Genomic DNA, 18753 nt, shown 5'->3' with positions numbered 1-18753 from the left:
TTATTGATTGATTTTGTATTGCGGTAACACCTACAGGCCAGGGTCCATTGTGGTAGGCACTGTAGAAACATATAACAAAGAGAGCGTCCTTGCCCCAATCTTAGTATAGATAAGAGACAACAGGTGGTACAATATACAGCTGGAGGGAACATAATGGGAACAATAAGAGAGATGATATTGGCTGGCATAAGCAGTGGTCCCAACACAACAGCTGTCTAACCATTACTGAGTCTAGCTTTAATAGTCATCTGTATCAAGGACAGTCATGTTAGAGTCGTTCCCCTTCAGGACATTTTCCCTCATAACTACAAACAGTAGTCACAAGAGTCTGTTAAATCTAACATTTACTGACTACAGGTGAAATATAAATAAGAGGGAGAACTCAGGAAAGGAACTATATACATGTTTTGCAGAAAAAAATCATTACTTTTATACAGGAAAACCACTTCAAATAATTCTTTTTAAACTAGAGTGAGCACAGGTACTTATGTTTCTATAGAAGATCTAGAATAAAATGTTAAACATCACCTAAGTTTCATTTTCAAATGTAACTTAGTCACTTAGGAGCCTCAGTCCCACTGACTTTTGGTGCCAAAGTCTCTTTTGAAAATGAGACTGAGACTCCTAAATCACTTAGGAGCTTCTGAAAATGTTATCCCTAATCTCCTACAGCTTCTCTGATCACTCAAGAAACATCTTCTGGTTGTCAGCTCAAGTAATTTTGAGAAAATTCCAGTGGTCAACCCTTTCTTCTACCATGTAGTATCAGGAAGGCGGTTCCAGCTTTAAGACTCCACCCTTATTTAAAGACTATCTGGCGGTCCTACTGTTTCAAGAAACACCCCTTCCAGCACACAGCCTGTCAGCTACACCTTCTCCCAACCGTTGTCTCGCCCTCAAAGGACGCCTGAGAGAGGTGCATAGAATGAGTGTGTTCCCTAGACCTTAGAACAGAGGTATTCAATCTGTGGTGTGTGTCCCCTTAGGGGGGCATGGAGTAACATTCAGAGGGGCGCAGCTGGGGCCCAGACCAGCCCCCAGAGAGGGCAGGGAGGGAACTCCACCCCTGGATCCAGCCCCAGCTGCTGGCCCCGCCCACAGCTCTGGGGGAAGGGGGCAAGGACAGGGGTATGGGGAGGCGTGAGGTAAAAAGTTTGGGGACCACTGCCTTAGAAGATGTTGTGAAGACATATTTCCATATTCCATAGCACCGAGTGGCAACTCTTACATTACAGGTGAGTTTTGTTTAGGAGTGCAGTAGTCTCTAGCCATTTTAAAGTGTAGCTTCACTTTGAAAAGTGACTATATAAAATGTTTCCATCACAAGCATTTTATTCATTGTATGTATTTTAGCAAGAGATGACTCTGAATAATCTATCTCCTTAGAAATAAACTTATTTGGCTGATGCACCAACAGAATTGTTAAACTAATAGTAAAACCTTTGTTATATATGAGCCAAAATAACCCAACTTGTCTTTCAGGTTTCAGATTGAATTGTCAGGGCTGGATATTACAAAAAACATCTTTTTACTGGCAAATGGTGCAAAATTGCTCTGGAGATCATTGGGACATATAAAATATGGAACTCCATAATGCCATTTTTACACCATCGCTTTTCAGACTAGAACCACACTGTAATCAAAATACCCTTTTTGTTGTTGTCTACTTCTCCATTTTCCAGGTCGAATTTATAGTAAAACTCCTGAGTCTAGGTCCCTTGTATGGTCATGTAGCGTTAAACATTGCAGCTTTTTTTTTTTTTTTTTTTTTTTTTTTTTTTAATCGGAGTCTTCCTCTGCTGTAGTCCATAGGTGTTTTGAATGGTTGTACCCACCTTCTCCAGGTATCTGGTACATTCTGGCTAAAACGTAACTGCTAATGTGGAGGATGCACATCTTCCATTGTCCTGCTAAATCCTTCAGTTCATTTCCGAGACACCACCATCACTGTGTTAGAGACACAAGGTGGGTGAGGCAATATCTCTTACTGAACCAACTTCTGTTGGTGAGAGAGACAAGTTTTTGAGCTTACACAGAGCTCTTCTTCAGATCACCACCACCACCACCATGTAACATTTATACCATCCACTCAAAGCATACTGCCTGACCAATTTGTCTGTCCTACCGCCTCCTTGTTTGCTTCCTGACTAGGTAGCAGTCTAGCAATGCATGTACACTGACATTTTCCAACAGTAGGGCATAAGTTACACACTCAAAATATACATAAAGCATACAATGACAATTGTATATCTATCTAGTCTATGTAATGTATTTATAGAGCACCAATCACAGTATCTAGGCACTGTTATGGGTGTTGGTATTTTTGCTTAGAGTACCCAGTCTATATGTGCATGATTGTTCTGTGTGCACACATTATGTAGGGTCAACTTACATGCTTGTGTTTGAAAATTTAACCCCCAGAGATATTTTGCTAAATGTGATGCAAACAATCGCTGAAGGATACAGTTCTTATTTTGAATTTGTTGGCTGAGTTTGTAGTGGCTACATTGGGAATCTAACACAGCTGCAAGCCTAGAAATTAGATCATTATGTACTGGTTACAGAAACTTAGTCAGCAGAAGTAGGTGCTCTGCTGATGCCTCCTATAGGGCAGGGGTAGGCAACCTATGGCACGCGTGCCGCCTTCAGATTTTCAGTGGCACTTCCACTGCCTGGGTCCTGGCCACCGGTCCAGGGGGCTCTGCATTTTAATTTAAAATGTTTAAGAAGCTTCATTTAAAATTAAAAACCTTATTTACTTTACATACAACAACAGTTCAGTTATATATTATAGACTTCTAGAAAGAGACCTTCTAAAAACGTTGTAAGGTTTTGCGTGCCAGTCATACATTCTATTAGAGTGAATAAATGAAGACTCGGCACACCACTTCTGAAAGGTTGCTGACCCCTGCTATGGGGGAGAGGGGGGAAACAACTGAAAACTAGAGAGGATCTTCCAGATATGTTACTAAAAAGATAGGGTTCCAGCTTGATTCTTCTTGGGTACTCCGTTGGTAGTGTGTGGATTTTTATTAAAGAAAAATACATAATATTTGACTAGAAGAAAAATGTGTACATACATGGACTTTGTGAATAGATATAAGCGGGGAAAAGTAGGACAAATTTGCAGGCCTACTAATCCTGATCATGTCGCTATAAGTCCTAGTAAAATAAGGTCCATGTGTCAAAAGTGTTACCTGTAATCCTTTAAGAAGCTGATTACTAGCATCATCTGAACAAATCGTTAGGTAAGTGGTAGTAAATGTCCTGGAGAAAGCATGCAGACAAATAATACAGAATCTAGCTAGTTAATAACCAAAAACAAATGGTGTCATAATGCAGTTCCAAAAGAGTGATTGATGTAGGAAATTAAAATAGCCTAATACATTAGTTGCTATTTAAAAGGTTAATGTGTCAGTGAGTTCTGCAGCTTGGAAAATTTATTTCAAAAGTGGATGTGATTGCTTTTCCACTAATTAATATCCTTTGACATGTGAAATTTAATTTCACAAGTGTAGTCCACACAAATTTTACATGTATTAAATGTATATACATTTAGGTCAAGGTTTTCAAAAGTCGTTGCCTAAAGTTAGATTCCTAAATCCGTATTTAGGTACCTAAATTAGTGATTTTCACAGGGGCTGTGTACCCAGCAATTCTCGTTGACTTCATTGGAAGCTATTGGGTCCTCAGCACATTTGGAAATTTCATCGCTTATAATTAGCTACCTACATATGGATTTAGGAGTAACTTTAGACACCCACTTTTGAAAATCTTGGCCATAATTTAAAATACAATGCTTATACAGAATGCTATAGTGAAGGCAAATAATTATAGTGAAAAGATTTAATATAAAAATATGGTTCTAAAAGCATACAATGCCTCTGGGAGGTATGGAGTGATTAAAATGGAAAATATATGGTTATTCTGGATTGCTGTATCTGGCCTTTAAAAATAAGTACACACACTCAAAACCAGCAGACCAGCAGTCTTTCCATGTTGTGTTCTTACAGCATGTGGGGTTTTTTCATATTACAGTATAAGATGTTAGATTATACTCTTTGGTTACATCCATAGGAACGAACATGATAAATGTGTGCATTTTGAAGATTTCTCAGTAGACCATATTCTTGGGTTTCAAAGCACTTTGTTAAAAAAGATCATTTTCATTATAGCTTGAATCTGGCCTGCTGATGTGTGTTAGCTGCCAGTTTTTAGTCCTGACAACAGACTTGACATATGGTATCAATGGACTCTTTGGCTATCACTGCTAGTTGTGCTGAATGTGTCCTGAGGCTTGTTAGTGAGTGGGTGTCTATGAGGCGGCTGAAGAGGCTCTATTTAGTCTTTGTATTCTTTGCATGATTGTGGCGGTTAGCAGTAACACCCTACATCTGTCGAGGAAGCTGTTCCTGGGATCCTTTTGTTGTTGTCTGGATCTAAATATATCTATAATACCTGCTTTTGTGTACCTTCTTCCTGCTTAAAGAGCCAAATTTGCCTTCACTCAGGCAAATCGCCCATTTAACCCCATAAGAATTTAACGGTAAGGACCGCAAGATTTGGCTTATATTGAATGTACTAGACTTCATATTTTTGCAGAAGAGGGGAGCATACTTCAAAATCTGTGCATGGGGGCCCAAATCCCAATGATGTCAATGGGACTCTTTCCATTGACTTCAATAGGATCAGACTCCAAAGCTAACTTTGTCATTGTCTAAGCTAAGATTATCGGTGTCTTGTTCAGAATCTTGCAATGAACTATTTTCATGTAGTTGCATTAATATTCCACATTTTAGCAAATAACTTGCTTTACAAAGAAACTAACCTAGTATGGTATATTTAGTATATTGTTAACCAGTAAATTAGTTCATCAAATTTGTACTTTGCTGTGTATGTTAATGCCAGAATAAAAAGAGAATTTTGTTGTTGCAGGTGAGAGACCTTTCCATTGCTTATCTCCTGGTGGGATTAACATATCTCTATGTTGGACTGTTAATTTTTGCTGCATTTCCCTCTCCACCGTTGTCCAAAGAGTGCATTGAACAGGTAGGGTAAGACACTTGACTGCACTGTTTCCATCCCTGCCCTTCTAATTATTGTGTGTGTTTTAAAAACAACAAACAAAAATCCATACTTGTTCCTCCACTAACTTCTGTCTATCTCTGTGTGACTGGCTCTTTGGGGCAGGGACTGTCTGTTCTTCAATGTGTGGAAAGTGACTAGCATGTTGTGGGCACTTTGACAAACAAATACTGATGATAGCATTGACTCACTAATCTGCCTGCCACTACTTCCATAGCCATGTAAGGATAAACATGATAAAACAGATGTCTAACCGTTGTGACTGGGAGAACCAAAGTGTGCTCAAAAAGAAATGAAATCAAACTTGTGAGCTGGCTGGATTTTATTAATTTGGGAGGGGGAGGGGCGCTACATGGCTAATTTGTCTGAGGGCATATTGACTATGAGCTGAACAGTTCAGGCTTCCTTAGGCTCTGATCCTGCAAAGATTATGTATGAATTTAAGTTTATGTGCAGTGACTAATCCCACTGAAGTCATTGGGGCTACTGACAGCTGCTAAAATGAAATACCTGCCTTAATCAGTCAGGATTGGTGGTTTAGACGGTAAAATATCTGGGGGCAGGAACCATCTTTCTGTTTTATGTATGTACAGTGCCTAGTACTGTGAGGGGTCCTGATTGGGGCCTCTGGGCACTAGTGCAATACACTGGCAGGAAGGCTATCATACCTTCCACTCCCTCATCCATCCATTGGGCCACCCTGATCCCCTTGCCTCAGGCTGCTTCAAAAAGTGGTGGTCTCTTCATGAATCATTTCATGTAAGATGCTGTGCATGTCCTGTTGAGAATTTAGCAGTAGAGCACCACATGGAGGGAGGCTACTGACAGGCTTGTCGTGGAAAGAATCACCCACGCAGTGATTTTAGTTCAGACTCAGAGCCTGAGGCCTTTATTGCAATACATACCAAACGCGTTTGGGGTGCAGTTCGAAAACTGACACCCCGAGCATTGCTTACAAGGGGTTTATATTTCATAAAACCGCAAGCAAAGTACAAACAATATGTCATGAGTTAAGAAACTGGGGTTGGGGTTAGTCATGGGTTGAGAAACTGGGGTTGGGATCAGCCCCCCCCCCCCCACCTTCCTCATTATTTTCCGAGAAGTGGGTGTTTATTTCGATAAAAAGGGGCGCTTGGTGGTTTTCCTCAGGGGTGATGCTTGGCATCAGTTTGGGTACATTTCTCAAGACACGTTATTTTCCGGGGGGGGTTCGGTGAAGGGTTAAGGGGGGTTAACATGGGACGCTTAAAGAAGAGCTATCATTGGTTAATTTTGCAGATAGCTGGAATTGAAAAATGTTGCAAATAGCTGTAGCAGCAAGGATGATTAACTCTTTGCAAAAACAATTTCTTAATGTAAGCGGATATTCTATTTTTCGAGTGATTTCATAAACTTGCGGTTATTTATTATGTTGCTAAAGCAGTTTCTTGCTGTAGCTTCTAGCATTGTTCTGTGTTTTCCTTTCCTCCTCCTTTCCTTCCTCTGGCCATTACCCTTGACCGAGTTTGGCAGAGAATCGTGTTGTTCAGTCTTGCTCAGGCTTTTAGGCCTGCCCTACTCTGTGTAAAGCATAACAGATCTCTGTTGGAGGGTTTATTTCGGGGCCCACAGATTTAAAGCTCTGTCTATCAAAAAGAAGGCCCCCCTGTTCTATTTCCCCACAGGCTATAGCCATATCAGGACTGAAGATAATGTTTAACCATGAAGCTCTTCTGTGAGCCATTTGAAAGAATTACATGGGCTGAAGATCTATGATTAAATAATGGCTGTCAAACACTTTTCTTTTATTGTTCGTAATTATACAAAACAGTTTGTACATTTAACAGATGTTTCAACTTGTCGAATCCATCCATTCTGTATTATCTGTATAGGATCCAGCTTGAATTATTACAAATAGGTCCCCAAAAAGGTGGCTTTGTCATGGAACTGCAGTTTCTGAAAACAAATAAGGTTTTATGAATTTTCCCAGGGAGGAAGGATACTTTCACTTGCACCAAGAGCTGTTTATGCACTTTATTGGGCAATTAGATGCCTGCTGGAATATCATGATTCCTAAGGTAAAGGGACCTAGAGCCAATAAAATATTCTTAAGTGTTATCAGTAGTTACAATTAATTCATGTAAATATGTGGATAATAGGAGCATTTGAAATCCTTTGCATATGAAGTCAGGGATGTGTGCTGTTTGGAAAAATAAATGTCATCTAGTGAGGGCAATACACAAATTAAATCACTGGCCTTTCATATTACAAACCTTAGGTTATATTTAGTTGTATACAAGCTGCACAAGAGAGAGAGAGTTCAATTTTATGTCTTTGATTTGAGAAGCACTATTCAGGCTTCATTTTTTTTCCCCTCGCAACACGTTTTAGGAATCTAATACAACTGTTGTCAATCCTGCCTAATTAGCCTTTCTTATTTTAGAATTTTTTAGACAATTTTCCCAGCAATGACATCATGTCATTTGTTGCAAGATTGTTCCTGCTGTTCCAGATGATAACTGTGTACCCGTTGCTTGGCTATTTGGCACGAGTTCAGCTATTAGGACATGTCTTTGGCAATGTTTATCCAAGGTAAGGACTCTACCCTGTGTCAAGGAATTGACCTACAATGCTTCACTGGTTTCTTTTGTGCCAGATATTCTGCTAAGGTTATGGAGTTTGGCAGTGGGGGAGACGTATGTGTTTCAAAAACTACCCCTGCAGTTTTGCAGTGACGTATTTGATGGCCAAGTTTGTGAAGGCTAAAGATTGGATGAGCATGAAAAAATAAGCTATGCTCTTGCCTTCAGAAGTGGGCTCTGCAGGTCAGGGCAGTGACACATTTGTTGGGGCAGGATGAGAAATCTTGCATTTCAGCTGCCTGTTCTATGGACCCCTTAGGCTGGGGGAGGGGACTTTAGATGTAACTGGGCTTGTGCCCACCCACCCCAGGAACTCAATAGGTGCCCCTCCAACAGAGTGGGCACTATCTGGGGTTCTCTGTTTGGTGTTCCCCTCTGACTCCTTGCTTTTGACCCTCATTCCCATCCCTGTGTTTTCATTTGTTGTCCCCCGTATTTGCTTGAGCCCTGGGTTCAGTGGTTCCTCCCTTTAGGCTGGGGGAAGTGCCTTTTAGATGTGGGCAGGTTTGCACCCCACCCCACTGCCCCCTGGAACACCGTACGTGCCTGTTCTGTGGATAAACAGTCAAAACCAGAAGTCTGAAGCCAGAGGGGAGCAGAGATAGGAACAAGGGCAAGCACAGCTGCAAGCGTGGTATGCCTTGAACAGCCACTGAACTGCTGTGGGGACCAGGCTTATGAATAGGACTGCTAAACCAGCAGCCAGCTGGGCTGTGGCCACTCTGACAGTGCTAAGGCAGTGCAGCTGGGCTCATTAGTTGCCTAGCAGCTAGGGTTGCCAATTTTGGTTGGACGTATTCCTGGAGATTTAATCACATGACGTAATCTTTTAATTAAAGATGAATCTTTAATTCCTGGATACTCCAGGCCAATCCTGGAGGGTTGGCAACCTTACTAGCCACACAGTTAGTCAGGGAGCAGACCAGCAGCTGTTTCTTCCCAGCTGCAATCAGGAACAGAGTTTAGACAAAGGATAAGCATCCCTCTCTGGGCAGAATTTTTTCTCATGTGTTGACTCCACAACTCAAATTGTTTGAAGGGGAACTTTTTTGCCAGTTTACATTCCAGCAGATTCACTTAGACAAACCAATGCTAGTCAATTAGACAATTAAACAGTTATAGCTTACTTGACCCCATAAGGAAACAAAGAGCTCCAGGAGTCCTACATAGGAAAGTCTGCTAACTCTTCATGGAGGAAGGAAGGGAATACCTCATTGCTCTAAGGGTACGTCTATACTACCCACCGGATCAGTGGGTAGTGTTCCATGTATCTGGGATCGATTTATCACATCTTGTCTAGACACGATAAATCGATCACCGAATCGACGCCTGTACTCCACCTCGGCAGGAGGAGTCAACGGGGGAGCCGCGGCGGTCGACTCACCGCCGTGAGGACGGCCAGGTAAGTCGAACTAAGATACTTTGACTTCAGCTACACAAATAGCATAGCTGAAGTTGCGTATCTTAGTTCAAACCGCCCCCGCTAGTGTAGCCCAGGCCTCAGATCTAGCTCTCACTTAGTGAAAGGTGAACTATCTCACAGATGCTCCAAGGAAAAACTTGATCTTTTGAAGAAAGGGTTCTCCTCCCTGCCATGTTCCAGTTCCTGGTAAGCAAGTGAAGGATCTCCACCAGGTATAATTCTGCTAATGTGGGGAGTGTCCATCTCGAAAACATTATTTGAAATACATTAAAGCTTGAAAAGAAAGGAAATTAAAAACATTACACTCAGCATGGTGGCTACTTAAGCAGGTACCTTCTCTGGCAGGTACCTTCACAATTCATTGTGCTAGCGTCTTTTTGCACATATTTGCCCCACTGCTTTTCTTCACAGGTAGTTGAAGGAGTTAAGTCAAAAGGGCAGATAATTTTCTCGTGGTCTTCTCATTGCCAAGATATGTCCTGAGTTTGTAAATCACTAGCATAGGAATTGCCACACTGGATCAGACCCAAAGTCCATCTAGTCCACTATCTTGTCTGTGACAGTGGCCAGTACCAGATGCTTTAGAAGATCAAAAAATCTTGTAGTAGAACTATGGAAAAATTGGACCATTGGTAGGAAGATGCTTCCTAATCACCATTATTTAATGCTTGGTTTATGCTCTGGGGCATGAGTGTTTTTATGTCCTATCTAATGTAACTATGAATGTTCTCTTTGCCTATATAAATGGCTAATCCTCTTTTAATCTTGCTAAGCTCTTGGCTTTCATGATAATTTTGTAGCAGTGAGTTCCCCAGGTTAATTATGTGTTGTGGGTTAGATATAAAAAGGTATTTCATTCTGTGAGTTTTAAATTCGTTGCCTCCTGTATTGTGAGGATAAATAGGCTGATGCAAAGAAATCATTGAGCATCTCTTCAATGTCTTTCCTCCTTAATTGCTCCCTTTTCTGCCTGGTAGCCCAGCAGACCCATCTGTTCTCTCACAGGCTTGCTGCTTCTGCTATAGTTAACTATTGAGTGCTAAGAGTTTAACTTTATTGTAGCTCTCTATAGTACTCTACAGTTAAGGCTTGTTATTTGTATTTCTTGGAATTTGAAGAGCAAATAAATCAATTTTAGCTGTCCTAATATCCATCTTACATTTTACCTGCCATGTTTTATATTCCTTTCAACTGGTGTCACTTAGGCTGGATTTCCAATTTGGAAGAATACCTCTTTGCCTTCAGTGACCTCTTGAATTTTGCCATTTAACGATACTGGAGTTTAGTTTTGGTTTTTTTTTTCCTTGCTTTCCTACTTCCCTTTTTGTTTAGTGATGTGCGTGCCCCTTGTGACTCAAGCATGGTGGGCTTAAGTAGCCACCATGCTGAGTGTAATGTTTTTAATTTCCTTTCTTTTCAAGCTTTTTAATCATTTTCTTCGCTTAAAAAAAAAAATCCCCTTCTCTACAGTTTGATTTCAGTTTTTGGCATGATTCCTCTAAGGATACTGAACTTAATTATATTGTAATCACTATTGCTTAGTTGCTCAACTGTAGTTACTGCTTCCATAAAAAGAAGGTTATTTCTATCTCAGGTTCCCCAACCTTCTTTCATAGTGTCAGACCTTCCCCCAGATCCTGGCAGTCTGATCAACAAAATGGCAGATGAAATTCAATGTTGGTAAATGCAAAATAATGCACATTGGAACACACAATCCCAACTATACATGCAAATCAATAGGATCTAAATTAGCTGTTACCACTCAAGAAAGATTTTGGAGAACTATCCATGATGACTCTGAAACATCCACTTAATGTGCAATGGCAGTCATGTTAGGAACCATTAGGAATGGATAGATAACAAGACAGAAAACATTATCATGCCACTATTTAGATTCATGGTATGCCTCCACCTTGAATATTGCATGCAGTTCTGGTCGCCCCATCTCAAAAAAGATGTATTAGAATTGGAAAAAGTACAGAGAATGCAACAAAAATGATTAGGGGTTTGGAACAGCTTCCATATGAGGAGAGATTTGAAAAGACTGTGGCTGTTCAGTTTAGAAAAGAGATGAGGGGAGATGTGATAGAGGTTTATAAAATCATGAATGGGGTGGAGAAAGTGAATAGGGAAGTGTTCTTACCCCTTCACATAACACAAGAACCAGGGTCACCTAAAGAAATTAATAGGCAACAGGTTTAAAACAAACAAAAGGAAGTACTTTTTCACACAATGCACAGTCAACCTGTGGAACTTGTTGCCAGGGGTTGTTGTGAAGGCCAAAGGCATAAATAGGCTTAAAAAAAGAATTAGAGGAGTTCACGGAGGATAGGTCCATCAATGGCTATTAGCTAAGATGGTCAGGGATGCAACTCCATGCTCTGGGTGCCCCATAGCCTCTGATTGTCAGAAGCTGGGACAGGATGACAGGATGGATCACTCAAAAATTGCCATGTTCTGTTTGTTCTCAGAAGCATCTGGCATTGATCACTGTCTGAAGACAGGATACTGGGCTAGATGGATCATTGGTCTGACCCAGTATGGCCGTTCCTATGTTCTTAGAGATTAACTCTCCAACATGAAACATCATTGAGACTTTATTAAAATCCCAATGCTCCTCTGTTTCCTGTTGCTGTTAGAATAAAGGGGCTAGAATTGCTGTTCTTTCAAAGTGCCACCCAATACAAGGATGCAGTTGGGGGTGGAACATAGATGGCTTTCAGCTATCTTTGCTGCATCAAAATTGTGGGACCATCTGGGGGCCTGCCTTGCTTCCAGTGTAAATTAGAACTCTCCTGAGGCTACTCTAACTTATGCTTGGCCGCAACATCTTTTAAGGGGCTGTTCTGGCAACTGAATATAGCTAGTGGGCCACACACCCATCTAATCCTCCAGGCTTCCTCTACTATTCTCTATGGTGGAGGCTGTGAGGGGGAGTGGTACAATCAGAGTCAACTATGTCCCACCAGGGGAATTCCCCAGTAGGCTGGCTATGGGTTAAGGGACTGATACAGAATCCGATTTAAGGTCTCTGAAATCTTATAAATGTATTCTCAGTAAAATCCTAGACTTTTCCAAAGAGGGTAGCACCATCAAGACTCTGTTTTTGCAGTGATTAGGGTTGTTAGGCGTCCAGTTTTCGACCAGAACACCTGGTTGGAAAAAGACCCTGGTGGCTCCGGTCAGCACAGCTGACCAAGCCACTAAAAATCCAGTTGGCTGCAGCGGCCAGCTCCACATGGCTCCTGGAAGCGGCCGGCCGTTTCCTCTGGCTCCTAGGTGTAGGGGTGGCCGGGGGGCTCCACACGCTGCCCCTCCCCGTGGCGCAGGCACTGCCCTGAGCACTGGCTCCGCAGCTCCCATTGGCTGGGTACCATGGCCAATGGAAGCTGCGGGGACAGAGCCTGTGGGTGGGGGCAGTGCCCACTGGCTACCCCTCTGCCTAGGAGCCAGAGGGACATGCCAACTGCTTCCAGGAGCCGCCTGAGTTAAGCACCAACCAGAGCCCACATCCCGAACCCCCTCCTGTACCCTAACCTCCTGCCCCAGCCCTGAGTCCCGTCCCGCACCCAAACTCCCTCCCAGAGCCCACACTCTGAACCCTTCTGCTCCAGCCTGGAGCCCCCCTGCACCCCAAACTCCTTATCCCTGGCCCCACCCCAGCGCCCACACCCCCTGCCAGAGCCCTGACCCCTTTCCACACCCCTACCGCCTGTCCCAGCCTGGTGAAAATGAACAAAGGTTGGGGAGAGCGAGCAACGTAGGCACGGGGGATGGAGTGAGCAGGGGACAGGACTTGGGAAAGGGTATTTGGTTTTCTGCAATCAGAAAGTTGGCAACCCTAATGGTGATCATTCAGGGGTTCACCATATGACAGCACCCCTCTAGTCAGATTATACCTGAACGGATTGTACCTACCATAATGTTGAAAGTTCTGTGTAATAACCATCCTCTTGTAGAATGTCTCCCGCCCCCCACCGTACCCCCCTCCAAGAAAAATGCCTAACCTTTGAGGGCCTTTTTCTAGCAGCTGTTGTGTCTGACCCCGGTGTGCTTGAGGTAGCAGCCCTGCCTTACAGACCTCCTTTCTTAGTTATTTGTAAGGATAACTTTGTTATAGGGATTTTGTTTTCATTTGTTCGCACATGTCCTCCTGAATTACATCAAAACTAGGAAATTGTTGTCCTTCCATGTGCTACTCTCCCTAGAGTGAGGATGAGGTATCTCGATAGCATGGAGGTCGGATGGACGGTGAATTTGTACTTAAACAGAAGAAGGGACTTGCAGGTTAGAAACATAGCAACTGCCATGTCAGATCAGACTAGTAGTCCATCTGGTTCAGTAACCCTGGCCAATAACCAATATCTCAGAGGAAGGGGCAAGTGGGGATGAGATAATCTGCCTGTAGGGAAAGTTTCTTGCCTTGAAGCAGGAGGGTTTATATCTTTCATTGTAGCTGTTGTTTAATCCTAACAAATATGACTGCTCAGCTCTTGGCTTCAATGATATCTTCTGGCAGTGAGTTTCACAGGCTAATTGCATGTTTCCTTTTATTAGCTTTAAATTTGCTGCCTTTCTATCTAATTGAATGTCCCCTTTTTCTTGTATTAGGAAAAGGTAAACAGCAGTGTGCAATGTACCTTCTGAATGCCATCACCAGCAGTGCCAGCTCTTGCGATTTTTCTCTCAAGTCTCACAATATCTGGTGTTTTTCTTTGGTCCTGCACGTCACCAAGAAATCACTGGGAATCAGTGAGGTCAAAGAGAGCCAGAATAGCTCAAAAAGATATGTCACCAAGACAAAAGGAAAGACATGACAGCAGAAGAAACAGTCCAAATCTAGAGGAACAAGATTAGTATATGGGGTAAGATATCATGGCAAATAATGGATATTACATTCATATGGTTTTAATGGTGTTGGGATAGAGTTAAATGAAAACTGGGCTGTATAGCACCCAGGGCATTTTAGGGCATATCTATGCTGCCGTGTAGCCCAGACTATGGGGTGTGAGTAGCAGTGTGCACCAAAGTGCTGAACTGAAACTCCCCCGTGTAAACACTGCAGGCACGCACTTCAGGGTCCCCAGTTCACACTAATGTAGACTTCTTCAAACAGGACTACATTAGTGTGAACTAGAGACTTACACTTCATGCCTGCCGTATCCCCACAAGGGATTTACAATGCAACACTTTGGTACACACAGCTATTTGCACCCCCATAGCCCAAACTATGGGGCAATGTAGACATCTCCTGGGTTCTGTACAGCCTAGTTTACATTTAACTCTATCCCTTTATCATTATAACCACATGGATATAAAATTCATTATTTAGTGTAATGTCTTAGCCCATATACTATTTGCCCAAATTAGAAAATGAGGATCTGATGGATGTCTAGTGGGAGATTTATAGTCTCTGACATCGAGATTCATATTGTTCTGCTACTCATGGGTCTTACGTCAGATTGATCTGATTTCTGTTTATTGGCTAATTTGGTTTAAAAAGGTAGTCTGGGAGGTATAACTTGGTCTGATCATTCCCCTGCATATATTAGATAAAAAGACTGGGACTCAGTGGAAAAACAAAGGGCCTGGTGGTTGAATAGAGCTTTATTATATGACCCCCTTAAAATTCAAGACCTGGAAGAAAATGTCCAGAAATATATAGAAGAAAACGATAAGGATGGAATCAGTAAGTGCTCACTGGGATGCTAGAAAGACAGTAATGAAGGGGGACTCTCATAACTAAAGCATCATACCTCAAAAATATGAGAGTCTCTGGTAGAAGAGTTCAGTTAAAGAACTGTCAGATTTGGAAGGTAGACATAAATCTACAGGATCTAAAAGAGTATACAAGAAAACAATTTGAGATGAGGAAAAATTAACCTGTTACAAACAGGTAAGGCTCAGCAAACAGTTAGATGTATTAAACAAAAATATTATGAAACGAGCAATAAAGCTGATAGGCTTTTAGCCAGAAAGTTTAAAAAGAAACAGGATAAATCAGCTATCCTTCTGATTAGAAATAAAACGGGAGATTTAGTAACTGACATCACACAGATCTCTGAAATGTTTGCTAACTTTTTCCATACTTTGTACACTTTAGAACAGCCAAATTCTGAACTCATAAATAGATATTTGAGAAATGTGAAACTACCTCAGCTCTGAGGATAATGTGGCAGCTCTTGACAGGCAGATTGCTGCACAGGAAGTTGAAGTTGTATTTAAGAACTTAAAATCCAATAAAGCTCCAAGTCCCAAGGGGTTTTCTGGGAAGCATTACAAAGCTCTAAAGCAAGTGTTGGCCCTATTTTAACTGGGTTATTTAATGGCATATTGCAGGGGAATGAGATTCCAGATTCATGGAAAGAGGCAGAAATTGTGGTCATTCCTAAAGAAGGAAAAGATCTTTCCAATTGTGCATCATACAGACCTATTTAATTAATGTGGATGCTAACATTTATGTCAAGGTGCTAGCAAACAGATTGTGTCATTTTTGCCCAAATGTATTCACCCAGACCAATCTGAATTCATTGCTGGCAGGCACCTATCTGATATATCAGAACTCTGAATTTGATCCATAATGTTAATTCTTATCATTCTTCCTGTATGCTGCTTTCACTCAACACTGAGAATGACTTTGACAGGCTGGAATCGGGAGTACCTCAGCCAGATTTTTAGTAAGGTTTGGTTTTGAAAATCAGTTTTATAAGGGCATATCAGCCCTATGTATTCATCCTCGAGCATCTTCTTTGGTTAATGTTCATCAATCCCCCTCCTTTTACTTTTATACAGGGGTAGAAGCGCAGGGTTGCCAGTTTGTTTGCTTTGGCTATGGAGCCATTTGCCATCAATGTGAGAAATAGCCCCTTGATAAACATCTCGTTTAGAACACAAAATAGCTTTGTATGCTGACAATGTCCTGTTATATTTGCAGGATCCAGAAACCTTGTTAAAAATGATAGAACAATTGACTTTAGAATTTGGGCAGGTATTGGGCTTCAAAATAAACGACGATAAATCTGAAATTCTGGGAATTAATGTTCCTGAAAGGATCAAAACCAACTGCTGTCAGTTACATAAATTTAAATGGGTAAGGGTATCTTTACAATATTTTAGGAATAAATATTGTGGAGTAACATAAATCTTTTAAAGGAAATTACCCTCCTATGAGGAATAAAATAGCAAAACAAATAGAAAATTTCTTGGCTAGATAGAGTGTGAGGACATTCATCTTTACCAAGGCTAAAGTTGTTACTGTGGGTGCCATTTATTAGCAAACTCTTGGTTCCCAGCAAAAAGTTGCTAATAATAGGGGGTTGCCAATAAACAAAAGGCTGGTTTGCAGGGCAGCAGCCAGGGAAGTAAATGCTGGGACACACCAAGCCCTGGCTATGGTGCTAGGGCAGAGCACAGCCTGGAGAATGCAGGGAGAGGTACCATGCAGGCCCACTGCATCCCCACTCTCCCTGAAGAGCCCTGGCATCCAGGTTGCAGCCTCCCTCCCTTCTGCTGCCTTGCTCACACCCTCCTGTCCCAGGCCACAGCGCTGGGACTCCAGCAGGGACTCCCTTGCTGGGCAGGGGTGCGGGCCCTTTACCTCCTGTGCAGGCAGTGGGACCCCGGCTGCAGGCTTTGCAAGGTTGCAGCCAGGATTGGAAGTGCTGAGCCCAGACCCCTGTGCCAGGGCAGGATACAGCCCGAGAGCACAGGGAGAGTTATCGGGAAGCCCCATGTACTTCCTTCCCTGGCTACAACCCCGCAAACCTGCCTGTGGTAGGGCCTTTCTTCCCCAGACAGTTGTTAATAAGTGGTATGCATATTGCCACTATCCAAATCCCATTAACATTGAATTGAGTGTTGCTATTAACCAAAAGTTGTTAATACTGGGAGCGCTGTTAACTGGCATTCACTGTATTTTTTGTTTTGTTTCACTGCATCCCTGTTTTATCCCTGACATCAAAAACCTGGCAGGATGCACTATTAAAACCATATGTAAACATAAAAGACAAAGGGTGAGTTCTAAATTCTGTCTAAGCCTACAGAGTAAGGTGAACTAGCATTCCCTAATTTGATGTTTTTATTATTATGTATTACAATTAAAACGTCATCAATTGGGTTAACAATAGACCATCCAAACACTAGGTAAAACTTGAACAAGACTGGAGCCTAGATATAGCTATTCATAGTAATTGTGAGATTAAAAAGAAATTTAGATCACCAAAAATAAAAAAAATCACCCATTCATCCAGACCACCTTAGCAGTTTTGGACCAATTTTTAAAATTCCTGTCACCGAGGCCCTTTCCCGTAGCTACTTTCATTAAAAATCAGGAATTTATCTTTAGGAAGTATGTGATTATTTGTTGTGAGTAAGAGCTGAGATTAGTGAATTGGGACAGCACTTCCTGGGTTCTGATCTGAAATCCTACCAATAGGTATGTGATAATGTAAAGGTCCCTGTAGTGAGTCGGCGTGGCTCCCCTCCGCCTCCGGCGGGGTGGAGCAGCTTCCATCCCCAGCGTGGGCGGAGCTACCGGGTCCGGGGCCCGCCCCTCCAAGGTCACGGCCCCGACCCGGAAGTATAAAAGCCCGCCACCAAAACTCAGTAGCGGCCAGCCCGCCGGAGCGAGCAGACGTCCCGGGCCGAGCTCCCGGTTGGGAGACACCGGCAGACCGCGAACCGCCTGCTAACGCCCCGCGCCGGTCGAGCCTCCCTCTTGCCAAATACCCCGAGGAGGACTGGCCCAGCCTGCCGCGGACCCGCTACACCGAGAAGGACTGGCCCGGCCTGCCCCGGACCAGCGGCCCCGAGCAGGACCCAAGGCTGCCCCCTGCCAGCTGTCCTGGGAAGGAAGAGTCGAACCAGCCCCCCCAACCCCACCACCGAGGAGCCGATGCTGGTGGACTGGCCTAAAGCCACCCCTGCCACCGAGGTAAGCCCCGAGGGGGGAGAAGGAAGTAGCCCGGGGGTAGCCGACCCCGGTCCGGCTGCAGAGGTCTGTGAGCCGATGTCAGTGTGTTTCGGTCAGGACACCCCACTGACCGGCAGCGACAATAATCGCTGCTAGGGCCCCGGGCTGGGACGCAGTGAAGTGGGTGGGCCTGCGTCCCCCCCCTGCCACCCCCACTCACGGGTGGCAGGCTTCCCCCTCACCCAAGGTTCAGGTAGAAACCTGAGCCCCTTACCTACTTGTTGCTCAACCCCTGCCACAAAGGGCTTGAGCCGTGAGTGTTTGCCTGCCCAGCCCCTGCTCCAGAGGGCCTGGGCTCTTGAACTGTTTGCCTGCCCAGCCCCTGCTCCAGAGGGCCTGGGCTCTTGAACTGTTTGCCTGCCCAGCCCCTGCTCCAGAGGGCCTGGGCTCTTGAACTGTTTGCCTGCCTAGCCCCTGCTCCAGAGGGCCTGGGCTCCTAAGCTGTGACTGTGTTTGCCCAGCCCTTGCTCCAGAGGGCCTGGACTCCATAACTGTTGTTTCTCCTCAGCCCCTGCTCCAGAGGGCCTGAGTCCTGAGCTAACCGGCTGTAGATTTGGTCTGCAGTGAGTCGGCGTGGCTCCCTTCCGCCTCCGGCAGGGTAGAGCCCCGACTCACACTACTACACTTGGCGCCCAACGTGGGGCCCTTGCCCC

The 18753-nt window shown here is 43.5% G+C and overlaps 1 protein-coding gene across 3 annotated transcripts in view; it reads left to right on the top strand.

The window, feature by feature from the left end:
* Positions 1–18753, top strand: part of SLC38A9 (solute carrier family 38 member 9) — a 55419-nt gene that overhangs the window by 23870 nt on the left and 12796 nt on the right. For all 3 annotated transcript variants that reach the window (XM_065406411.1, XM_065406412.1, XM_065406413.1), the window contains 2 exons: positions 4936–5049; positions 7508–7656. In XM_065406411.1, coding sequence (XP_065262483.1) covers positions 4936–5049; positions 7508–7656 — 263 coding nt within the window. The remainder of the gene's footprint in view (positions 1–4935; positions 5050–7507; positions 7657–18753) is intronic.

Source organism: Emys orbicularis, chromosome 6, assembly GCF_028017835.1.
Source record: "Emys orbicularis isolate rEmyOrb1 chromosome 6, rEmyOrb1.hap1, whole genome shotgun sequence".
Taxonomy (NCBI): domain Eukaryota; kingdom Metazoa; phylum Chordata; order Testudines; family Emydidae; genus Emys; species Emys orbicularis.
The sequence above is the reverse complement of the archived record's forward strand: the minus strand, read 5'-3'. Positions and strand labels throughout refer to the sequence as shown.